This window comes from Haemaphysalis longicornis, unplaced genomic scaffold (assembly GCF_048455015.1).
Source record: "Haemaphysalis longicornis isolate Haplotype H1 unplaced genomic scaffold, Haemaphysalis longicornis Haplotype H1 scaffold_10, whole genome shotgun sequence".
Classification (NCBI taxonomy): domain Eukaryota; kingdom Metazoa; phylum Arthropoda; class Arachnida; order Ixodida; family Ixodidae; genus Haemaphysalis; species Haemaphysalis longicornis.
Genome location: NW_027526204.1, coordinates 113822991 through 113844046, shown reverse-complemented (window position 1 = coordinate 113844046; position 21056 = coordinate 113822991). Strand labels below are relative to the sequence as shown.

General features: G+C 46.0%; 1 protein-coding gene across 1 annotated transcript in view; it reads left to right on the top strand.

Moving 5' to 3' along the window:
- The window catches only part of LOC144160040 (calcium-activated chloride channel regulator 3A-1-like), a 57952-nt gene extending 42554 nt beyond the window's left edge, over positions 1-15398 (top strand). The window contains exons 5-6 of the mRNA XM_077691660.1: positions 9238-9483; positions 14860-15398. Coding sequence (XP_077547786.1) covers positions 9238-9483; positions 14860-15398 — 785 coding nt within the window. The remainder of the gene's footprint in view (positions 1-9237; positions 9484-14859) is intronic.
- The last annotated feature ends 5658 nt before the right edge of the window (positions 15399-21056 follow it).

Sequence of the window (21056 nt, the reverse complement as noted above, 5' to 3'; positions counted from 1 at the left end):
CTTGTTTAAAAAAAATTATGGAGTGAGCCAGATGATTATGACATAAGAGTAAAGAGTGAACGTTCAATCAAAGCTACCCAACTAAGGGGCTTTATCATATGTTGCATGAGATGCCTTTTAAAAATCCAATGTCTCCAAAGTAAGCTAACAGACGTTTACTAGGAATGACGGAATTATCACATAAAAACAATGATGGATGAAGTGGAATCATTTGAGTGTACTCTTCCCGGAAATGCTTCTTTCTCGCACTGTGAAGTGCGCACATTCAACGAGAGCATGCATCACTGACAGGCGATGTCCGAGACTTTTGCATCGTGGCGGTGGGGAAGATGGGAATGAGTGGCATATGTATGACCCATATGTAGTCTGCACATGTACACTCCACATGTTTTTTTTGTGTAGTAGCTGCTGCATGTTTTCTGCACAGGTTTTTTTGTGTAGTAGCTGCCAATGTGGGGTTTTATAGTGTGGAGTTTGTTTTCTGTCTGTGTCCCCGTGTTGCCGCCAGCGTTTTGGTAGTGCCTTAAGGATGAGTGATTTTATGTCAAGATAGGACTGCTGATGGACGTCGATTTCACAGCGGAGTGCTGCTGCGGTGGCGCTCTGGTGAGCGAGCTCATTTCCAGGAATTCCGCAGTGTCCAGGCACCCAGCACACTATTATGGTCTGTTTTAAAGCACACGCTGGCATTATTTCTTTAATGACCTTGTTCAGTATCGCATTTCTACGTTTTTTGCCTGAGCGTAACGCTGTTACAACACGTCTGTGAATATAATGGATTGTTGTGTTTTCGTTTGTGTTATGTGTTCCAGAGTTATTAAAATAGCATGTGCCTCTGCCGTAAATATACTTGTGTCTCTGTTTAGCGTTCTTGTGCTGAAAAAGTGGGGACCATGTGCCGCAGATGCCACTGCAGTGGAAGACTTTGAGGCATCCGTATAAAGCAGTGTATGGGTACTTGTATTGTAAGTGCAGAAAGTGTTGCAAAATGAGTTCCTTGGGTTCGTGTCTTTTGTCAATTTCCTTAAGACACCTCACAGATGACAGGGAGCAGACTCCAAGGTGCAATAAACTCGGTGATGTTTGTTTTGTAGGTGTTGGTCAGGGTGACACCGAGGTCCTCTGCGTCTGCTCTCACTCGGAAAGAAAAAGGCAGAGGGAGTGATTGACGGCTCAAAAACGACCTTTCAGACGATGTGTTTTGAATAATAGCGTTGAACGTATGATTCCTCATCGACGTCGCTCTATCGCAGTACAAAACCGCCATGTATATGCATTGGTGCTCTAAGCACCACTGGTCAGTTTCAGCATACACGCTTTCTATAGGGCTTGTCCGGAAAGCTCCAGACGCAAGGCGGAGCCCTAAATGCAACACTGGGTCGAGCATTTTGAGAGCTGCTTTCGAGGCAGAACCTTACCACACTGCCATAGTCTATGCGCGATCGCAATAAACTATTGAAAAGACGGATCAAGCATGTCTTATCTGCACCATGTGATTGGTTCAACAGTGTTTTAATATTGTTCATAGTTTTAATGCACTTAATTTTTGTTTATTCTGGGGGATAAATGTGGCCTTTTGTCCAGCAGAAAGCCCAGAAACTTGTGTTCAATTTTGACGGGTATCACTACAATATTAATACGTACTTCAGGGTCAGGTCAGACTCCACGCTTCCGAGAAAGCAGTCTGAGCCAGCGCAGCGGTGGCTCAGAGGTACAGCACTCGCGTCGTATGCGGAAGGTACTGGGTTCGAATCCTGGTGCCGCCGGGCACCCATAGGTTTCTTTAATGTGTACAGGCATCCCTGGTCGAGTGCGGACCCTTGAAAGGGGAATCCACGTCTGGAAAGCTGCCTTTACCCAATGGAGGGGCCCCTGACCCTTGTCCATCTGGCGGGGCCCCCGGCCATCGTGCGACGTTGCGCCATTGCCGGGGGTGAAAGAGTCTGGCGGCATGTCCTGCCACAGGCGGTTGCGAGTTGAGCGTCCATCGTGGCTGTGGAAGGCACCATGTGAATTCGTGTTCCTTGGTGGCGCCGGGCACCTACCGGTAAAATAGGTACAAGCGACTCCCCGGCCTGGCACTCGGCCCTAGTGTGGGACTACAATGCTGGGGAAGTCCACCCGGCTTGCACGGGAAATCGCCCCTATGGAAAGGGGCGGCTGGAAAAACGCAGGACCTTTTTTTTTTGTTCGGGTTGATGTGTTCAATTTTGATGGGAATTACTACATTATAAATGCGTACTGTGGGATGCCACATATGTGCACTGTTTACCTTTTTCTTTTCGCAGTGTGCGGGGCTGCCTTAGTGTGTATGTTTTATTTGTACTGATTTTGATTTTCTTTTGTCATTAGTGCTTCACCAGTTCGCTATTAGCTTGCTCCCTGTGATTTGGGTAAGCGTGGAGAGTTTGGTTTGGTGCTAAGTATCATTTTTTTCTCATCTACAAATTGGTTTCTACAAAAAACAATATTTTTGGGCTATCGCTCCTTTTCATTTATTTTTTATTGGCTGTTAACCTGCCATAGCTTGGCTGGAGCGGGTTTCGTTCCCCGATTTTTTTTTGTTTTTTTTTATTATGGGGAACACGGAATTAATAAAGGAATAAAGGGTCAGGCCAGAGTCCACGCTTCCGAGAAAACAGTAGACATGTGCTCTTTTCAGGATTAATCATAAAGCCATTTTCATCGGCCCACTTTTTAAGTTTATTAGCAGTAAGTTGTAATTGCCGCCTGCAGATTAAAGGGATTACAAAACTTATAGCTGACTTGAATATCATCAACGTACACTGAGTAGAAAATTGCGGGGGGAAGTGACTTTTGGAGTGAGTTCATTTTGACAATGAAAAGTGTATAACTCAGTACTTCACTCTGCGGGACCCCGTTTTCTTGAATGTGTATTCTAGAAAGTGATGCTCCGACCCATACGCGAAAAGTTCGCTCATACATGTAGCTTTCTATAGTATTGAGCATATTTCCAGATACACCGTAAACTTCGAGGTCACGGAGGATGCCATAGCGCCATGCAGTATCGTACGCCTTCTCCCAGGCGAAGAAAATAGACATACAGGGCTGCCTGTGGACAAAAGCATCTTTAATGTACGATTCCAATGCCACAAGCTGGTCGGTTGTAGATATTCCTGGACGGAAACCTCCCTGGCACCTATCTAGAATACCATGGTATTCTAAAAAGTACACGAGCCTTCTATTGACCATCTTCTCGAACAGTTTACCTGAACAACTGGTAAGTGCTATTGGCCGATAGCTAAAAGAAGAAGAGGCATCTTTCCTTTGTATCAGCAGTGGCACCACAATTGCCTCTTTCCAAGTCCGTGGAAGATGTCCTGCACTCCATATCTTGTTTAAGGAGTGTTTCGAGGGTGTCTGCGTGAAGGTGTTGAATTATTGTCTATGTGATTTGGTCTGCACCTGGTGCTGATGTCTTACAAGTCGCCAAGGCCACTTTAAGATCGTGGATAGAAAATGGACAGTTGTAAGAGTCTTGTGACGATTTCTTGATGTACCTAATGGATTTTCGCTCAGATGTTTTGTACCTCATACATTTGTCTGTGTAATGTGAAGAGCTTGATATAAGTTCAAACTGTTTAGCTAGTGTGTTTGCCTGGTCTTCTAATGTGTTACCAGTGGTGCTAACCAGGGGTAAGGTTGTTTTGTGCCCTTTGAACTTTCTTATTCGGTTCCACGCCTTGCTTGTGTCGGTGTAAGAGTTAATGGAACCCACAAAAGCTCTCCAGCAGTTAGTTTTGGCTTCTTGGCGAATACGCCTTCCAACTGCCTTGGCATGCTTGATCGCAATGAGATTCTGTGCCGTTGGGTACCTTCGGAGGTTACCCCAAGCCTTGTTTTGTGCTTTGCGCGCGTTTCAACATTCTTCATTCCACCAAGGCCTTCTGAGATTTTGAGGAGTACCGGAGATTTGAAGGATTGAACTCTTGGCAGCCTCTATAATGTGGGCGGTAACAATTCTACAAGCTTCATCGATCTGTAAGTGTTTTATAAATATGTAGGAGAGCTGTGACTTTTGCCTAAAAGCCACCCAGTCTGCTCGGGTTTCTTTAAACCTTTTATGGTAAATGGAACTGTCAGCGAGTGTATCTAGACAAAAGAGTGACAGGGAGGTGGTCACTTCCATTAGGTTTGGAGTCCACATTCCACTCGAACGAAGTAAAGAGAATGGGTGAACCTATTGCTAAATCGATGTGCGAGTAGGTTTTATGGGCTGTGCTGTAGTATGTTTTTATTAAATATACAGGCACCAGATGACAGTAAGAACCTTTCAATTAAACGGCCCCGGCCATCTTCGCGTTCAGATCCCCACAGTTTACTGTGGGCATTAAAGTCGCCCACGAGTGGAATGGGTCCGGTAGGTGGTTAATTAGGGACTGAAATTCTGGACTACAAAGGCGAAAGTCAGGAGGAATGTATATTGAAGCTATTGTTATTAACCTGTCGGCGATTATTACACGTACAGCAACCACTTCGAGGGTTGTGGTCAAAGGAACATGTTGACAGGGAATAGACTGTTGTTTTACTATTAGCGGTGAGCGCGACCACGGGCGGCGCTGCGAAGTGCGTCTCCGTGACTTCGGCTTAGGGATTCTCGCATTTGTCGTCTGCTTCACTCGGGCTCGCTCTCCCTGCTGTTTCTTTGCGCTCGGTTGACGTCTGATGTTTGTCCGCACCAGATTTTGCGTGTGCGTAAGTTTTTATTACAATATTAGACTTAAAATTGCATGCATTAGCTCAAAGCGCGAGTTAAAGTATAGTTTTGGATACCGCTACGGAAGAAACATTGCCGGCGTCGCCCGATTCTTTGCGAAGCCGCCCTGTGCGGAGCCTGAAGAGTCGGAGCTAGGCGTCAGCTTCTGTATGAAGCGATCTTTTGAAGAAAGGGAACAGCCAGCTGCTAGCAGCCGACAACAGCGAAAATACAAGACCAAAACAAATTCCAGGCCTTCGGGGCTGTTGGCTTTCGCAGAAGGGCAATTACCGATTCCAGTTAATCATATGTAAAGTAAAACAGTTTTTGCAACCTTGCAGAACGCTCGAAAGTGTTGTATCACTTGACGCTGTCATCGCACGAAAGTATGCCGACATGCACTATGGATTGCAAAAACTGTAGACTGAATTCCAAATAACCCACTGTGTGTATAGGCGGGTGTTGGTTTTATAGCAGGTTTCTAACCAGTATGGTGGTTTATTGAGCAAAACGAGTCACGTCTACGGTAAAGATACAGTAGCACTATGGTTGTTCAGACCTGTAGGGATATTTCGGTACATTCCCAGTAAAATCGGTCTGATTAGTGGTCCGGGTCCTCAGTCCACGGCAGAAGTGTAAGAGTAATTTTTGGGTAGAGCAGGATTGTTTCTTTACGCCTGGAAGGGTTGGAAAACAATAAAGAGCAGCTTGGAAATATTCATCGGTTTAGATTTTTCTAGCCAGTATACCACGCTTCAACACCGTTATCATGTCATAATTGTTCGGGTTGAGAACCAGTTCATTATGATAACGATGGTTACTATACACATTCCGAGCACAGAAGCCGCCTTCGAGTACTCTGGACAACGTTGTCTGGGGCGCTATCGCGGTGGCGTAACACAAGCTTTCTCATTGTATTTCCATGTGAATGAACAATGCACGCTGCGGATATGCAGCTTCTTGCACGCAGCCATAGCGAAAGCCAATTTGTGAAGAAGGGAATCTATGCCATATAGCTCGAATAAAATATCCACACGATCTTTGCGAGTCTCCCAAACATCCCTAAACCTAATAATACGACGCTTGTGACTGTGCAGAGAAATTAATGCGTTGGACACAAAAAAAAATAAAACATTGCTGATACAAGTCAACAACAACAAAACAAATATAGAAGACAGCCGCTTTATTTTCTGGGGTGCAATGCTCGTGTATAGGAGCCCGCTGCTTGATAGCTAGACTGTTTAGTCTTCATAAAAGCATCTCAAAAATACCATACGGAAAGAAGCCTACGCATTTTGAATACTTATCGAGGAGCTCTGAGCGCTGAACCTCGCGAATAAGCCAGAAAGGACGATTTAGACTCGATATTCTGGCCGATGCTCTGAAGAAAGTTCTCTCTCTCTCTCGTGTGTTGTAAACCTCTGCGGATACAGCTTGATATTATTCAGAGGTGTCAGAAGCTGGCAAAAATGACTGAATTACCAGAAATACGCTTTTTAATGCACTAAAGCAACAAAGCGGGCGATTTCTAGCACAGGTACTGCTGCCCCTCACAAGCGGAGTGTAGCAGACGACAGCGGTGCGAGTCCCTAAGCTGACGTGAGAGCCAGGGGGCGCCACTCAAACATCTCACCGCCAATGAGAACAGCCTTCCTTATCTTTCCTAAAGACAGAATAGCGCTTCAGGAAGTTTGTTTGGTTTGGTGTGTTTCCTGAAGACATAAGATGGTTCATTGGTTTTTATGAAGAATTTCGTATATGTCATCCAAGCTTTTCATTAAGCCCCTGCAGTTCCACTGTGTAATGCATTGTACTACCATAAGTGTTTAAAGAGAGAGGGCAGCGTGTATCTGTGTGTTGCAGACGGGTGGTGTTATCTATGTTACTGAGCCTGCGTTAGGGCCAATTATGCGCGGAGCTGGTTTTTTCCCTCGGCCGATGTTGCCACGCTGCTCGTTTGGCTGAACAGCTGACCGAGCTGCCGTGGGTGCTACATCCATCTCTTCATCCGACGGCAAAGTGTAAATGCAGGATCTCCCTCCTTTATCCATGGACATCGGGGAGCGCCACTCGTGTTTGCCGCGCGGGCCAATGGCGGCTGTAGTGGTGTTGTGCACGTAGACGTGGATGCAAGGCTGCCCACCTCGCTGCCCACTGTGCCCAAGGGCGACAGCGCAGCAGAAGCGGAAAGCAAGCCGTCTCCACCTACGGTGTTCGCATTGGAATCCACAGACTGTGGTATAACATTTTGGGCAGCAGAAGCCAGCCCAGTGGGGGGTGGGGGTGGGACCAGGTCAGCATTGCTGCACTCGGTAGCCGCCAAAACCTGACGCCGCCCCACCCCCGGTGACCAGCGTCAGCGTAACTTCCTTAGGGAAGCATCGAATGTCTTTTCCGATCTTCTGGGTAAAACAGGTTGTGGGTCACTTTGAGGTTTATTTCTTTCTTATTTTTGAGTTTTTTGCAAGAACGGGAGTACGCGGCGTGGTGTCCTGCACAGTTAACACAGTGAAATTGCGTTGCATTACACTCACCTGTCTGGTGGTCGTGCTTCGAGCATTTTTCACATGTGTTTTGCCCTCGACAGTTGTTGATACTGTGCTCGTACCTTTGACATTTGAAGCAACGTCGCGGATTTGGGACGTACGCCCTGATCTTACAGTGGAGAAACCCGGCTTTGAGAGATTCGGGGAGCGTACTACGATCAAAAGTCAAGATGATACGTTTGGTTTTGATCTCAGTTCAGTCGCGCCTCATTGTGATACATCTAACATGAGTCACTCCTTGCTCACGCAAGCCCTCAAGAATATCTGCCTCAGTTTTATTTGTGAGTTCAGTTTCCGAGAGCACACCTTGGCAGCTGTTGAGGGTTCGGTGAGGTGTTACAGTCATCTGTAAGTCACCCATGCTTGTCTGTTTTAGAAGGTTAGCAAATTTTTCCTTAGTTCTGACCTCAATAAGCATGTCACCAAATGCAAGTTTCTTTGCGTCATAGTTCTTTCCAACTATACCTTCAATGAACTTGGCGATCAGGAACACAGATTTCTAAGTTATTGGGGTGGCTTTGTCAGCAGTCTGCATGACTAGGAAGCGAGGAAAGTTGTCAGGGGTGTTGAAAACGAGGTTTTGTAGGGGTTTAAAGATTGCTTCGGTGCGGGCCCTTTTCGGGGCCCGATCATTTGGAAGAAAGGGTTTAGATAATACCACGCGCCATAGTATAAAGCAGGGGATGGGGGTACTTTCTTCTTTGACTTTTCCCTGATGGTCAAAGAGGTCCCAGAGATGCCAGCCTGATAGACAGACAGGGAGCCCATCGGCCGGAGCTTGACCAGGGCTCCGACGGCCACCGTTCACCGCTTCTAACCCTTCATCTTTCAACTTCTCGCCACGGTAGGTAGCATCTTAAATATGGGGGGCTCGGGGTACGCCGTGTCACCATTCACCGTCACCAAGATTACTCAAGGTGCCCCGCGCGTGGGAAATGACATCCATGTTGCTCCACGAGTAACATGCGATTTGCGCCCTGATCGTCATTTGTTTGAGCCTTGAGTTGCACCTTGATTATTCCCTAAATAAAACTGCAACTCACGCCTCAAATCGAATTTCTCTTGATTTCTGCTTGATGGTGGTGTGCGCATGGACGGACGCGGACAGACATTGGGAGGTCCTAAGGTACTCCACACCGTTACAGGCGAGAGAGTAAGCCGCTTGACTCTTGGGTACTAACTCTCGGTCGTAGCCCAATGGGTAAGACGACTGACACAGGCTGGAATCCTGCCGCTTCCTGTGTGATTTTTGCGATTGTAAATGCTATGCGCCAGGACGCGGACGGACATTGTGTGGTCCTAAGGTGCTCCACACCTAAAAATGCCCGCCTGGTGGGATCCGAACCCACGACCTCTGGAATATGCGTCTAGTGCGATGACCACTACGCTACCGACGGGGATATTTGCCTCCACTTTCTGGGGTATTTATGTTCAGGTATTTTTGTTTCCTGCACTTAGGGGTGGTAGCTAGCGCCACTCCTAGTCGAGATGAAGGGGGCCTTCTTTTTAACCCCCGAGCCGGGACTCGAGTGTCTACGACATGTCGAGAGTGGTCGACGGGTTTATTTATATTTATATATCCATAAATGAAAGTAAAGACAGACACATAAGAAAAACATTAAAAATTAGTTTACTGATGTTTCAGGAAGAAGACTTCCTTTTTTCAGGTACTCTAAAGAAAGTCCTCTTCCTGAAACGTCAGTAAACTTATATTTTAAATGTTTTTTTTCGTCTTGGTCTTTACTTAGCCTATTTTCTCGTGCTCTTTTTGTGTTTTTTTTTGTTTCCAGAACAGGTGGATCGTACTTCAGCTGTTTGCACATTTCAGGCTACCATTGTTTTGTATCTGCCTTAAACTTGAAACGGCTGCCGCCATTTGAGAACCAGCTCTCCACTACGCAGTGTTGCTTCCTTGGCGTAAACTTTCACACAACGAGTTTGCATCGTGTTAAACGAAGGATTTTTATTGAACAGGTCTGGGGAGCAGCCTGAATGCTCCCTCCGGGGATCGTGACGAGGACGTTCAAGAGCCAGTGCCGGTACACTCCTTGGTGAAGCAATGTGGATTCTTCAGTGTGACAACGGACATTTTTTACTGGCAGTTGCCTCCAGCGTATGTCTCCGACCTCAGAGTGACTGCTACTGTACCGAAGCCGAACGGCACACTACTGGTGCAACTCACGTGGACTTGGCCCGGAGCCCATATGCACATCGGCAATGGTGAGCTTTCAATCCGCTAGCTGGACCGAGTGTGTTCTACTATGAAAGTGTAATCAATGATCACTGGCACGATCATTGCAAAAGCTCGGCGCAGTACAAATAACCATCCGTAATTTTTTTCCGCGCGAAAACCTCTCCTCAAACCTCACATCTCAAAACTTGCTCTCAAACCTCACACGAATATCGCATATTTTGGTCTATTTTGTTTGATACCAAGGACAACCAGAGTACGTACCTTTATATACAATAAATAGATAAGGAAATATGTTCGCCTATGGGAAAATGCCGGACAATTTAAAGGTGCAAGCTGATCTTGGAACGACGGCGCCAGCTGGGTTATGCAGAACGAAACTCGTGATGCCAAAGCCAAATTTCGCAGATCTCGCCTTCTTTGTCCATAGCTTACGATGGCACAAATAGTTGCGTAACCGCTGATATGTCACAATGAAATATTCCAACGGTTCATCGTTGCAAAGAAAGATGTGCAGCAATTCAGAGAATTGTCTGCTAATGTGTAGCACCCTTATGCTCCTAGTCTAGCTGACAGCTGGCCAGTGACTGCTGTGAAGACGCGATCGGTCTGATTCAGCGCTCACGCAATGCAGCAGAGGCCGTTGGAACCTTAGACCGAGCCACCCCTGCTGACCCTGTCAGGAGCTTTAGCACGGGGCACCCCAGCGGAGTGCCGCCGAACCACTAAAAAAAAACCTTCCCTTCTCTCGAGTGCCAGTTCTTTACAGCCAAATTTCATGGTTTTTGTAAATACTGTACTACTGATTATCTCCATTTACGCCATTACTATAATGATTACAGGTGTTATTCCGCCAAATCTGCATTTTTGTGTAGATGAAGGGCGTTACACGGTTCGCCAGTTTTTTCTCTGTTTTTGTTCAACATTCTCTTAAATAATTATCTTCCCCGAAATTTGCATTTTCTTGAAAATGCAGCACGTACATGGTTCTCCATTTTCGAGATTTTTTATATATTTTTTATTTTCTGGTTTTTTAAATTCTGTTCGACAAATTATCTCTGTTTACGCTGTTATGATTGAAAGTGGAATATCTGCAAAATCGGCATTATCGTGGAAATGCAAGGCGTTATACGGTTTGCCATTTGCGCCATTTTTTTAAGTTTTTGTTTTTTCGTTTTTCGAAATTCTGTTCCACCAAATAACTCCATTGGCGTTAATATAACTATTACAGATGAAACTTCTGCGAAGTCTGCGTTATTGTGGAACTGCATTGCGTTACAGGGTTCGCCATTTACGCAATTTTTTATATTTTTCTTATTCTTGGTATTTAAAATTTTTGTTTGACCAATTATCTCCATTTACGCTATCATAACGAATAAAGGTGAACTTCCGGGAAATTTAAATTTTTCTAGATATGCGTGGCATTGCACGGTTAACCATTTCATTCTATTTTTTTATTTTTTGCTTTTTTTTTGCTTAGACGACAGCGTGAATTGCCTGGAAAATTGTCCTTGTTAGGGCCAAGAAATACTGCGTAGTGAGAGCATCTGAACTCGTTCACCACCCAGTTCTTAGCACAGTAAAATTTAAACAGCGGCCAGTGTAATTGAAAATTGTAAATGGCACATTAGTTAAATGTTTTTCATACGACTTACCTCGTGGGAACGCAGCAGGCAGAAACCACGCAGTTTTTCAGTGAGATAAATTTTTGCAGGGTGAGTCCACCGAGGCTGGTGTTTAGCACTTTGGTCTCGTTTCTTCACTCACGTGAGCCTTAACTCGAAACCTGCATGTAACAGAAACCCGCATGTAACGAAAAATTGTAAATTCGTTGTCAACTTCGTTAAATCCAGGTTTAACTGTATACACATTCCAAATGTTGTTTTATGGGGATGTGGTAGTGGCAGTGTGCAGTGAAGGATGTTGTGATCGCTGATTTCTTCTAGTATATGCATGGAGGTACTATCGGGATTATTGGTTAAAACTAGACCCAATGTATGACCACCGCGTGAAGGCTCAAGTACAAGCGGCGTTAATTGAAAAAGCTGCATCATATGGAAGGGTAATTAAAGCCTCCAGCCAAGATGATTATGTAATCGGGAAATTTCGCTGTACCTTCCTCGAGCGAGATAGCTGGGCATTCGATAAACTCGGATCGACTGTCGGGGAGGCGTTACCAGGCACCGAAGCTGTAATTTATCCAATTTTAGCAGGCAGAGATCCAGACAAGCTGAAGAGCAGAATCTACCGTTATTATCTTTGGTTTATAATTTTCTTTTATTGCTATCACACCTTGAGTCAATCCTGCCCTTTCGGAATTGGCTTGGAAGAAATTGGCCTGGTAGACCAAGCTCGCTGTTATGTTAACCGAAAGTCACGTTTCGGTGCCAATGACCATGTTAGCTGAGCAGGTATGAATACATGCCTTCAAAGCGTCGACGTTTGTCCTAATAATGGATAGCCCATAGGAAGTAAGCGGTTTGTTCTCTACTCGTACTTGTCATCGACGGGCTGTTCCCTCCTTGTGGAGACCTGGAAGACAACACTGCCTGTCGCCGCGTTGTACGGAAAAATACGGCCTCGAAAATGGAGGCTATGGAAACGTGCCTGAAAGCGCTCGCTTTCCTCGCGACTACCCTTGGCAAACTCTCTTTTTTTTCGCGCCAACTGGATTCTCGGCGAAAAATGCATGCCAAATCCTCCGGCCAATCTTTTGGCGACTTTTGAGCTTGCTAGCATTGCTCACGCTTCACTTTTTTATTTGAAATTTAGGAACCTGACAATAATGGGTCGCTGGAAATTTGGTCGCGGTAGGCCCACATGAAGGGCTGTCGATCTCGCAGGTGTTAAGGTGGGTAGTGAGGAAATTACAATTTCTTCAGATTCTTTATAGCCTTTCTTCTCAACCTCGGGGAGGCCCTTCACGATGAGGTTGTCTCTTCGCATTCAGCTGCTACATCGACGTAACGAGCTCTTCACTAGTTTTTTGGAGGCTGTTTGGTTTGTCGAACCGAATCGTTTACAGCATCAAAATTATTTGTGAACTGAGGAAAAGTGGTGATTTTCGGCTCGACTGAACTAATCATGGCGTTAATGTTTGCTACATTTTCTTTTAATTCACCGAGTGCGGAAGTAGTTTCAAGATGTGGTTGCTTGGGAATATGAGTACATCTATGTTGGCGTCGTCTAAATCCACAAAGCAGAACCAACGCAAGACATGTCGACAGGACTAACAAGTCATTAGGGCACAAAAAGCTCAGAAGGCATGATCATACACTGAAGCGTTCAACATGGCAACAACCAGACCGCCCGTGTAGAAAAATACGCGCCGATGCGTGCACAGTACATGGACATGTCTACACCCATTAGGCTGCACAGAATACAAATTTAGATCATATTTTAAAACCGGGTCATTGACGGCCCCCACAAACAGGGCAAAATATTTGGTAGATAAAGTCAACGCCTACCTAGAACAGTGAAGGGGTACAATTTAGAGACTGTACATCGTGGCCACAAATCCCAGGTGGACGGAGCACAGCAGTTCTTTAAAGGAGCCATGAAGAGAAAATACAACTTTGTTTACTTTGAAAGAACTAGGATTCAGTATCTCACTCAGCTCCATCACAGCCACAAAATATGTTTTTTAACGAAAAAAAAGCAAGAAGTATTTAAAAAGTTTCAAATTTTGCGCCACAGTGACGTGTTATGAGCAAGAATGACGTCATACGGGCCAGCAATAAAATATAATTTTCAGTGCGTTAACTGCACGTTAACATTCAAGTAATGCGGTCAAATGGAACTACAGGCCCCATTACAGACGTCCAGTCATGTGTCGTCGCGACAGGTCAGTTAGGCGGCCGCCAATCGCACAAACAAGGTTCCGTGACGTCATAGAAAAGTTGCGGGAAATTGGCTAGGGGGTCGCCACGGCTTCACACGTTTTCTTTAATATCTCCGTTATTTGTTCGAAGATTGCGATGATATTGATATCATTGTTATCGGGACTAAGCAGTCTTTCTAATAAACCCAACTTGTGTTTTGTCTTCATGGCTCCTTTAATTAAGTAAAGTCTGATCGGGGCCGGACCGCCTTCCTTGTGACGTCACAGGTGATGATGCACTCCCAGCGGGCTCGCCGACGTCCGCTAGATAAGATACGTGAAAAATGTTCCATATGCCAGTGGACAATATTCTTGGGTTTCAAAAACACTGGCTGGTTGACCAGAACTGGTTGTCCACTGGACAGGGCTGGTTAGCCGCTGCTTAAAAAAAGGACACGTGTTTGACTACACCAACACAACACTAGCACGTGAACAGCGATGGGACCCCTGAAAATTTATGGAGTCATGGGTTATTCGCCATGACCCAACGGTGTGCAATACTAATCATGACCCCCTGCCGGATGTTTACGGTGCGCCTGACAAATAGGTTTGTGTCTTTTACGGGCCTGTTCCTTACTTGCGATGCCACCCGCAGAGGTGGCGAAACGTCTTATGATTTTGTTTTAAACGCTGTTGAGTAAAGCCGGTGTTTTTGAAACCCAAAAGATAAGATACGGGCCACGCAGTGACAGTCGTCAGTCAGCAAAGCGGCTGTCTGCACGGGTGATGCTTGGAACCTAGAACGGTGAAGGGGTACAACTTCGCGACTGTACATAGTGGCCGTAAATCCCCTTGATGTCGTATGGAGCGGCCTTCAGTCAATTTTCTGAATGCGTATCACAAGTCTAGTTTTAATATTAATATGAATTCTGACCACTCACAATACATAGGTCGTTTTCTTTGTAGTATTTTAATAGTGAGAAATGTCTTACGAGGTGTGTTTGAACGACACTCGTTTTGCAACGTCAGTAAGACCGGTGTATAAAAATATAGATGATGCAGCGTTTGAGTTAAGCGCAGATCCAAGTAGAAGCGAGAAAGAGCTAATTGTTCTCGCATTGCTACTTTGTGCTCGACTGCATCGACATTATGACTGGTGACATGTGAAATACGTTCAATGTGAAGCAGCGAGCAGTGGTCCAGTGCGTTAGGCAATTTTTGAAAATAAAACCCTCATTTATGTTTGTTATCCATTCTTACTGCCTTACCACATCCGCCACTACGTCTCTTGATTCGTTCAATAGATATGTACGATATGGTTTTATTTCATCACCTTTTTGTATGTTAGTTGCATCATTACCAATCTTAAAACCTGCACAGTATTCGCTCAATAAAGCAAACCGGAACGCGTTGCGGAAGGATTTCTTTTCGCGCAACATTTCTGCTTCCAATTACTTTTTTTAAACGCGTCATGACTCCGATATGAGCTTATCAATAGAATTAACCTTCGTGGGAAATTCTGAGACCACATTTTGCGGGCTTCACGACGAGCAACGTCTCACCTGTGTTTTTGCTTTTTTTGTAGCTTCAGGCGTGATCATTCGAGCAAGTGAGGACAAAGACCAACTGCTGAAAAACTTTGACAACCAAACGCAAATCACCAGTGTTGTGGAGGGCAATCTCGATCCACTTCCGCCTGGTTCCAAACACGTCGTAACCATCGCCCTGCCTTCAACATTCGCAAGTCTTGGAGGTGACGGAGAATATAGATGGAGTGCTTCGATAGCAATTCGCGTCATGAACAGTTACGGGCTGAGTTCCACGACCTCGTGGGTTGTGGATGTCTCGCACACGGCTCTGGGCATTGAAACTTGGGTGACTGCCACGACCGGAGCTGAGGAGACTGTCACGACAGAAACAGCGGCCCCTAAAGACAAAAAAGACAGCGAGTCGTCGGCATGGTTCCCGTTAATGTGTGTTGGCATCATAATTTTACTGGTGGCTGCTGTTCTCCTGGCTGCCTATATCACAGCTATCAGGAAAGGAATGGACGCCCCGAATGAGCTCCTGACTGGAGAGGCTTCTAAAAGCCAGGAAGAACCTTTGACAAAAACGGTTGGATAGTCTGTGACATTGTATGCTTGTTTTGGACAGCGATGTTCCTTCACCTGTGTGTTCCTTCCCTTGTTCCTTGTGTTCCTTCCCAATGTGTGTGTTCCTTCATGATGTTTCTTTACTTGTTTCTTAACCCTAATAAAAGTGTAACAAATGAAGAAAAGCGCCGTTTGCAGACAGGCAGGGGTGAGACAGCTGCGCATATTGCGCAGTTTTGATACAAATTTCTTTTCCTGCGCCATGCTGCTTCAAAAGCTTGAAAATTGCAAACATTGCGCCCAACTGCTCCAAAACAGTCCGAGAGCCAAGGATTTTAACGCTCCCGTCAGTTTCACTGAGGAAAAATGCTTACCGACGACATAATTTTCCAGCACCCCCAAAGTGATGCTGTATGTAAAAGTTTAATTGATTAGTTGTTCTGAATGTCACTGTGTCTTGTTGCGGAAGTTTTATTCGGTGAGTTTAAGTTTTCCCATCGAAAATCATTCCAAAGTCTTGTAGAAAAAATATTTCTGTACTGAGGCGCCAAACTACTTGTGTAAGTTGATGAAAAAACAGCAATTTCGGAGCTCGGTATCTCTGGAACGACATTACTGGGCGCGCCATCTTTGTGTGGGGAAGATAGGAAAACATGGCCTCCGGGTAAGGAAGTTGCTCGTGGTTCAGGCAGAGCGCTCTTCGCCAATTTCTACCGTGGTGGTGTTCAGGGGGGGGGGGGGGCTGGGACTACATTTAGTCATTTGATGTGTTGCGGGAAGTTGCGCGACTCGAAAGACGGGAGTTCATCAAAAACGTGGTGTCCGCGAATTCGCCGTGTTTCGGCCTTGAGTGTGAGGTGGGGTGCGTGCTTTAAGTGAAATTACGGACTCGTGGCGGTGTTTAAAATTCTGAGTTAGTGCTGCCTTTGACAGCGAGCGAGCGGCGGCAATCGGATGGTTGACATTGCTGAAGTGGCGGCGCAGGCTACATCTCCGTAAAATGTTCGAGCAGTGCCCGATAGCGGGATGGGCTATTATTGCACGATAATAATAAAGGGTAATGTATCTGAAGTGAAATTTAATGCCAAGCGGGAGGTGGCTAGACATACTAACGTTACTCAAATTACGATCGTAGTGAACGTGCACCTAGGGGACTGAAATTGGAGGGACGACGACTGTCACCTCGCTTTGCTCAACTTCTGCCCTGGCTCTACTTTTGGGCGTAAATCCGAGTCTGGGATTACAAAAATAAAAATTTCGGCCTTCACTTGAAATCAGTTCGATATTTTCAGCGGTTTCAATATTTTCGATATTCGGTTTCGATATTTTCGAATTCGGTTTCGATATTTTCGATACGGTTTCGATATTTTCGGTTTCGATATTTTCGGCATTCGATATTTTCGATATTTCGATATTACGGTTTCGATATTTTCGGCATTTACTTAAAATCAATTCGATATTTTCTACGGTTTCGATATTTTCAACTACCTATGCATTGAGCGAATTTAAAAATTTTTTTTACGACGGTAGCACAGTTCGTACCTTGTGATACTCTGTTAGAAAAAACTATTGGATGGCTGTTTCAGTGATATGTACATTAAAAATCAATTAAAAAATTAACTCCTCCCCCCAAGTTGCCAAAAATCGTTCTTCTGCTCCAAAATTGTGATTTTGCTGCTCCAGAAACTGCTCCCAAATCTGATTCAGCTGTCACACCCCTGTACAGGGTTAGACCACTCCTGCCTTGGGCGAAAGATGTCTCCAAGTATAGTAGCGTATTCAACTTTCTGTGGCAATAGAGAAAAAGCTCCATCGGGGGGGAGGGGGGACTGCTTTGTGTTATTACGCCAAAGCAGTTCCCAGTAAACTAGTTTCGGTTTCGGCGTGACGCATACGCAGTTGCTACAGTTCGTTTCCTCGCATGAGCTCTGTGGTTGAGTGCGCTCACCTAACCGGCATCACACAATCCAACACAATCCACTTTAATCCAATCCAAGCCAAGCCAATCGAATCCAATCCAATGCCCCTCGCGAGAGAGAGTTCGCTATCGGAGAGGAAAGGGGGTGAGCGGAGGAGAGTGCGGACGCCAACGACGACGACGGACGCACGCAGGAAGGACAGGGCCGCCGACAAGAGATGCTCTCAGCGTCGCATCTAAAAGGGGGTTTTGTAACTTGTTGCACACAAGCAGCACCACATAAACCAACAGAGCGTACTTCCAAGCTTGTGGTCACCAGAAAAGAAAACAAAGTACCTTGCCACTTGCCACACAAGGCCAGCACCACATAACCTACGAAGTGTACTTCCAAGAAGTCGTCACAGAAAAGCAGCACCACATAAACCAACAGAGCCTACTTCCAAGAAGCTACCGTCACCAGAACCGTAAGCAAAGAACCTCGTCACTTGCCACACACGACCAGCACCACATGAGTCAGCGCAAACCGGTTTCGTCACAGTTCCTCTACACCGCTCATTTTGGTGTCAGTGCAGTCACTGGAGCTGCTGGAGTCGGAACCTAGCGGAATCGCGAGATTGTCGATTCTGGTGTCGATTGCACCATCCCGCTCCCAGGCCTCTTTCTTAAGACGCTCCACATGAGCGCAGTCCCGGACCTAGTTTTCGCGAGTCACGAGGGTGATGGCTTCGTTGAGTAGCTCAACTTCAGCGAGAGTGAATGAAGTGTTGTTGGCAGCAATATAACGTTAACCTGGTTCCACACCATTTCAGTAGGGTTGAATTCTCAGTTGTAAGGAGGGAACAGAACAATATCATGACCAGCAACTCTGGCCAGGGCTTGAATCCGGTATCCCAAAGACTCGTGTTTGCTCTCATTAACCAGCCAAAGGAGCTCGGGCTTCAACTGGTTTTTGCAGTCAACCAAGAGTGAATGGCGGCCTTGCGCCACGGCGTCGTTGGCAGCTTTTCGATCTGAACACTGGTACAGAGCATTGTCCGTGACAATAACACTCTGTGGCTTAATGTTGGGTGGAGGTTCTGCAAAACACCTCTCAAAGCATGGGCTGTCCATGTTTCACTGTGGTAGTCCGTGGAAGCACTCTTTGATGCACGAAAATGAGACATGCTCTGTTCACAAAGCCCTTCTAACTTCCAGCACGAAGGATGATGAGCCGACCACCTTTGCCACTTGGTGCACGAAGCCCAGTAGTTAGACCCTTGCTAAAGGCGTCTTCACGGGATGACACAGTGGTGTCCTCCAACACCGTGCCCTTGTTGTACCCAGCATTGACCCAAGTCTTATCGAGATAGTATATAGTCCTGACAAAATGAAAGGAATACGTTTTAAGTGCAATGCACTTAAGCGACCCTGAACCTGCGTCCACCGGCGATGTCCGCGCACGTGGAGACGGGTGCGCGCAGCCTGGCCGCTGACATAGCACATACCCACGTGGGGGATTGGCCAGGAATCTCCTCGTCTTCCTTGGCAACGGGGGGAGATGGGCGCGCGCTGCCTGGCCGCTGACATGGCACATACCCACGTGGGGGATTGGCCAAGAATCGGGCGTGAGAGGGGCTAATGCACCTGCTTAAAGGAGTACTGACACGAAATTTCAAAGCTGAGATCCGCTCTAGGAATCAAGTACAACGACAACACAAATAGGTGTCTGTGAATAAATGCATCTTTCTTTCTTTGTAGTTATGTGTGTGTGTGAGATCTCTCTTTCGCGAACATTACCGAACCGCGCAAATTCAACTCGTGAACTCGCACTTTCACTTTCTTCCCCTCGGGGAAATGCGGGGAATTTTTTCTTTTGGGAGAGGGGTTAAGACAGAGAAGGCGTTTATTGCTTGCACCTAACATCATTCTACTACGCAGGCAGGTATGTTTAGTGTTTGATTGAACCGCAAAATACCAAAATAAAAAAGTTCGCAGAACGTATACCACCCACCTGACTAACAAAATCCACTAAGTGGGTGCTATCCATACATTATTAAAACATGTCGATGCATACTTTTCCATTAACTTGCTTAATCAGAATAGCATGAAAAATACGAACAAGAGGCAGGGATCCAGAAAAATGCCAGGAAAAAAGTCAAGTGAACCAGTATGCATGCGGAGCGGTGTTGATAAGTTACTCTCAGCAATAAAATATATTGTGCTGTACGAGAACTTCTATCGTTATTTTTTGTTCTGATATTTCAACTGTCAAATATTGTCATTTATCTATCTGTCCTCCAAATCGAAGCAATAACCACGTACCGTTTCTGCTTTCGCATTTCTCGAGTGGTCGCAGATATTTCCGCCGCCACACGATGATGTCCTCCATGGATGGTGTCCTCCCTTTCCAGAAGCGCAGGGTTACGTTTTCGCTTCCGAAAAGCAAATAAAATGTCATTCAGAAGCCGACGCATCGTTCTGACACTAAGCTTCGGCAGCTCCATGTCGGGGTCGCTGGTCACATCGCTGAGGATCTTTTCTGCAGTTGGCGCCTCGATCGTTGCGAATGCAGTGCTGATGCACTTTCCGTCGGAGAGCAGCAAGGGCGAAGCTGTCGTACCGCTGTACTCTTGTCTTTCGTGTAACTGCAGGCGGTTTCCCAGTTGACAAACGAAGCCTTTTGCGCTTTGGGGGCTTCAGGGTGCCACGCAAAACCGTGTGACCGTACGCTCGCTTACGCCGGCAAGTTGGCTAACCGAACGAAATGCTGAAACGACGAACAGTCCTGGTTGCGTCAGTCTCACTTGGGCGCACGCGTTGCAGACAGCTTGCTTGGTCTGTTTTGACAGCTTTTGGTTGTGAAGCTTTGTGAAAATCCTTTGCGGCGAATTTAGTGGTGGGCTATCGGACAGAAAAGTAGCTGCTGTTAGGGTGGCTAGACGTGGCCTCCGCGATCGGCTACCGGCGGCGCGCCGTTGCTCCGTCCGTCCCAATCGCGCGGAGAGAGCGGTTGTTGAAAAGGGGGCGTGGCCGCGTTTTTCGCCGCACCGGGGCGCGCGTAGCCTAAGGTCGCTTTCCCTGGCGCGGGCGGGCGCAGGGGACGAAAACTCGGCCTTCGCAGCCTGTGTGCGACATTTAATAAAAAAGTTACCGCACAACAATGCAGGAGAAATGTAGCACTTGTTCCTGGTGCCATTGTTACTGTGGTTTTGAATTTTCTACGTAGACTACGCCCGGGGTGACGCATAAGTGAATTCGTTACAGAGCTGTATTCCTTTTTGTAATCATGCACGCTTCCAAAACAACACGTTTTCCGAATTTATTTCTGAAAATCTGTTGTTTAAAACTCACGGAACGCATGTTCCATGCGTTCCCAGCAAGAACCAGATTATGGGAATTCAACCGACCGAAATCCAACCATTAGTAAACACGAAAATACCACCTATGCCGTTTCCTTTTTTTCTCCTTTAAACGTGCGGTCTCTGACAGATTAAGTAAATGACATGGCGACACTACTTGAAACGTTTGGCACAAGTTTTACCACGATACTATTCACAAAGATGTAGTATACTTCAGTATGAGAAGTGTTTACTGTAAAAACAGCTCATTATATCTTCTGCAATAGGTAGGGTAAACGTGCTGGTGCTGTTTATTGGCATGCATGCTTGCACATACAAACGCACAAAGAGACTTCCAGTCCACCATAAATAGACGTGGTCTAAGTAATGTCATAAAAATCTTTACCCGAGGTGTCAAAGGACTTCAAAACGCTCAGGATGCCGTACCGCTTAG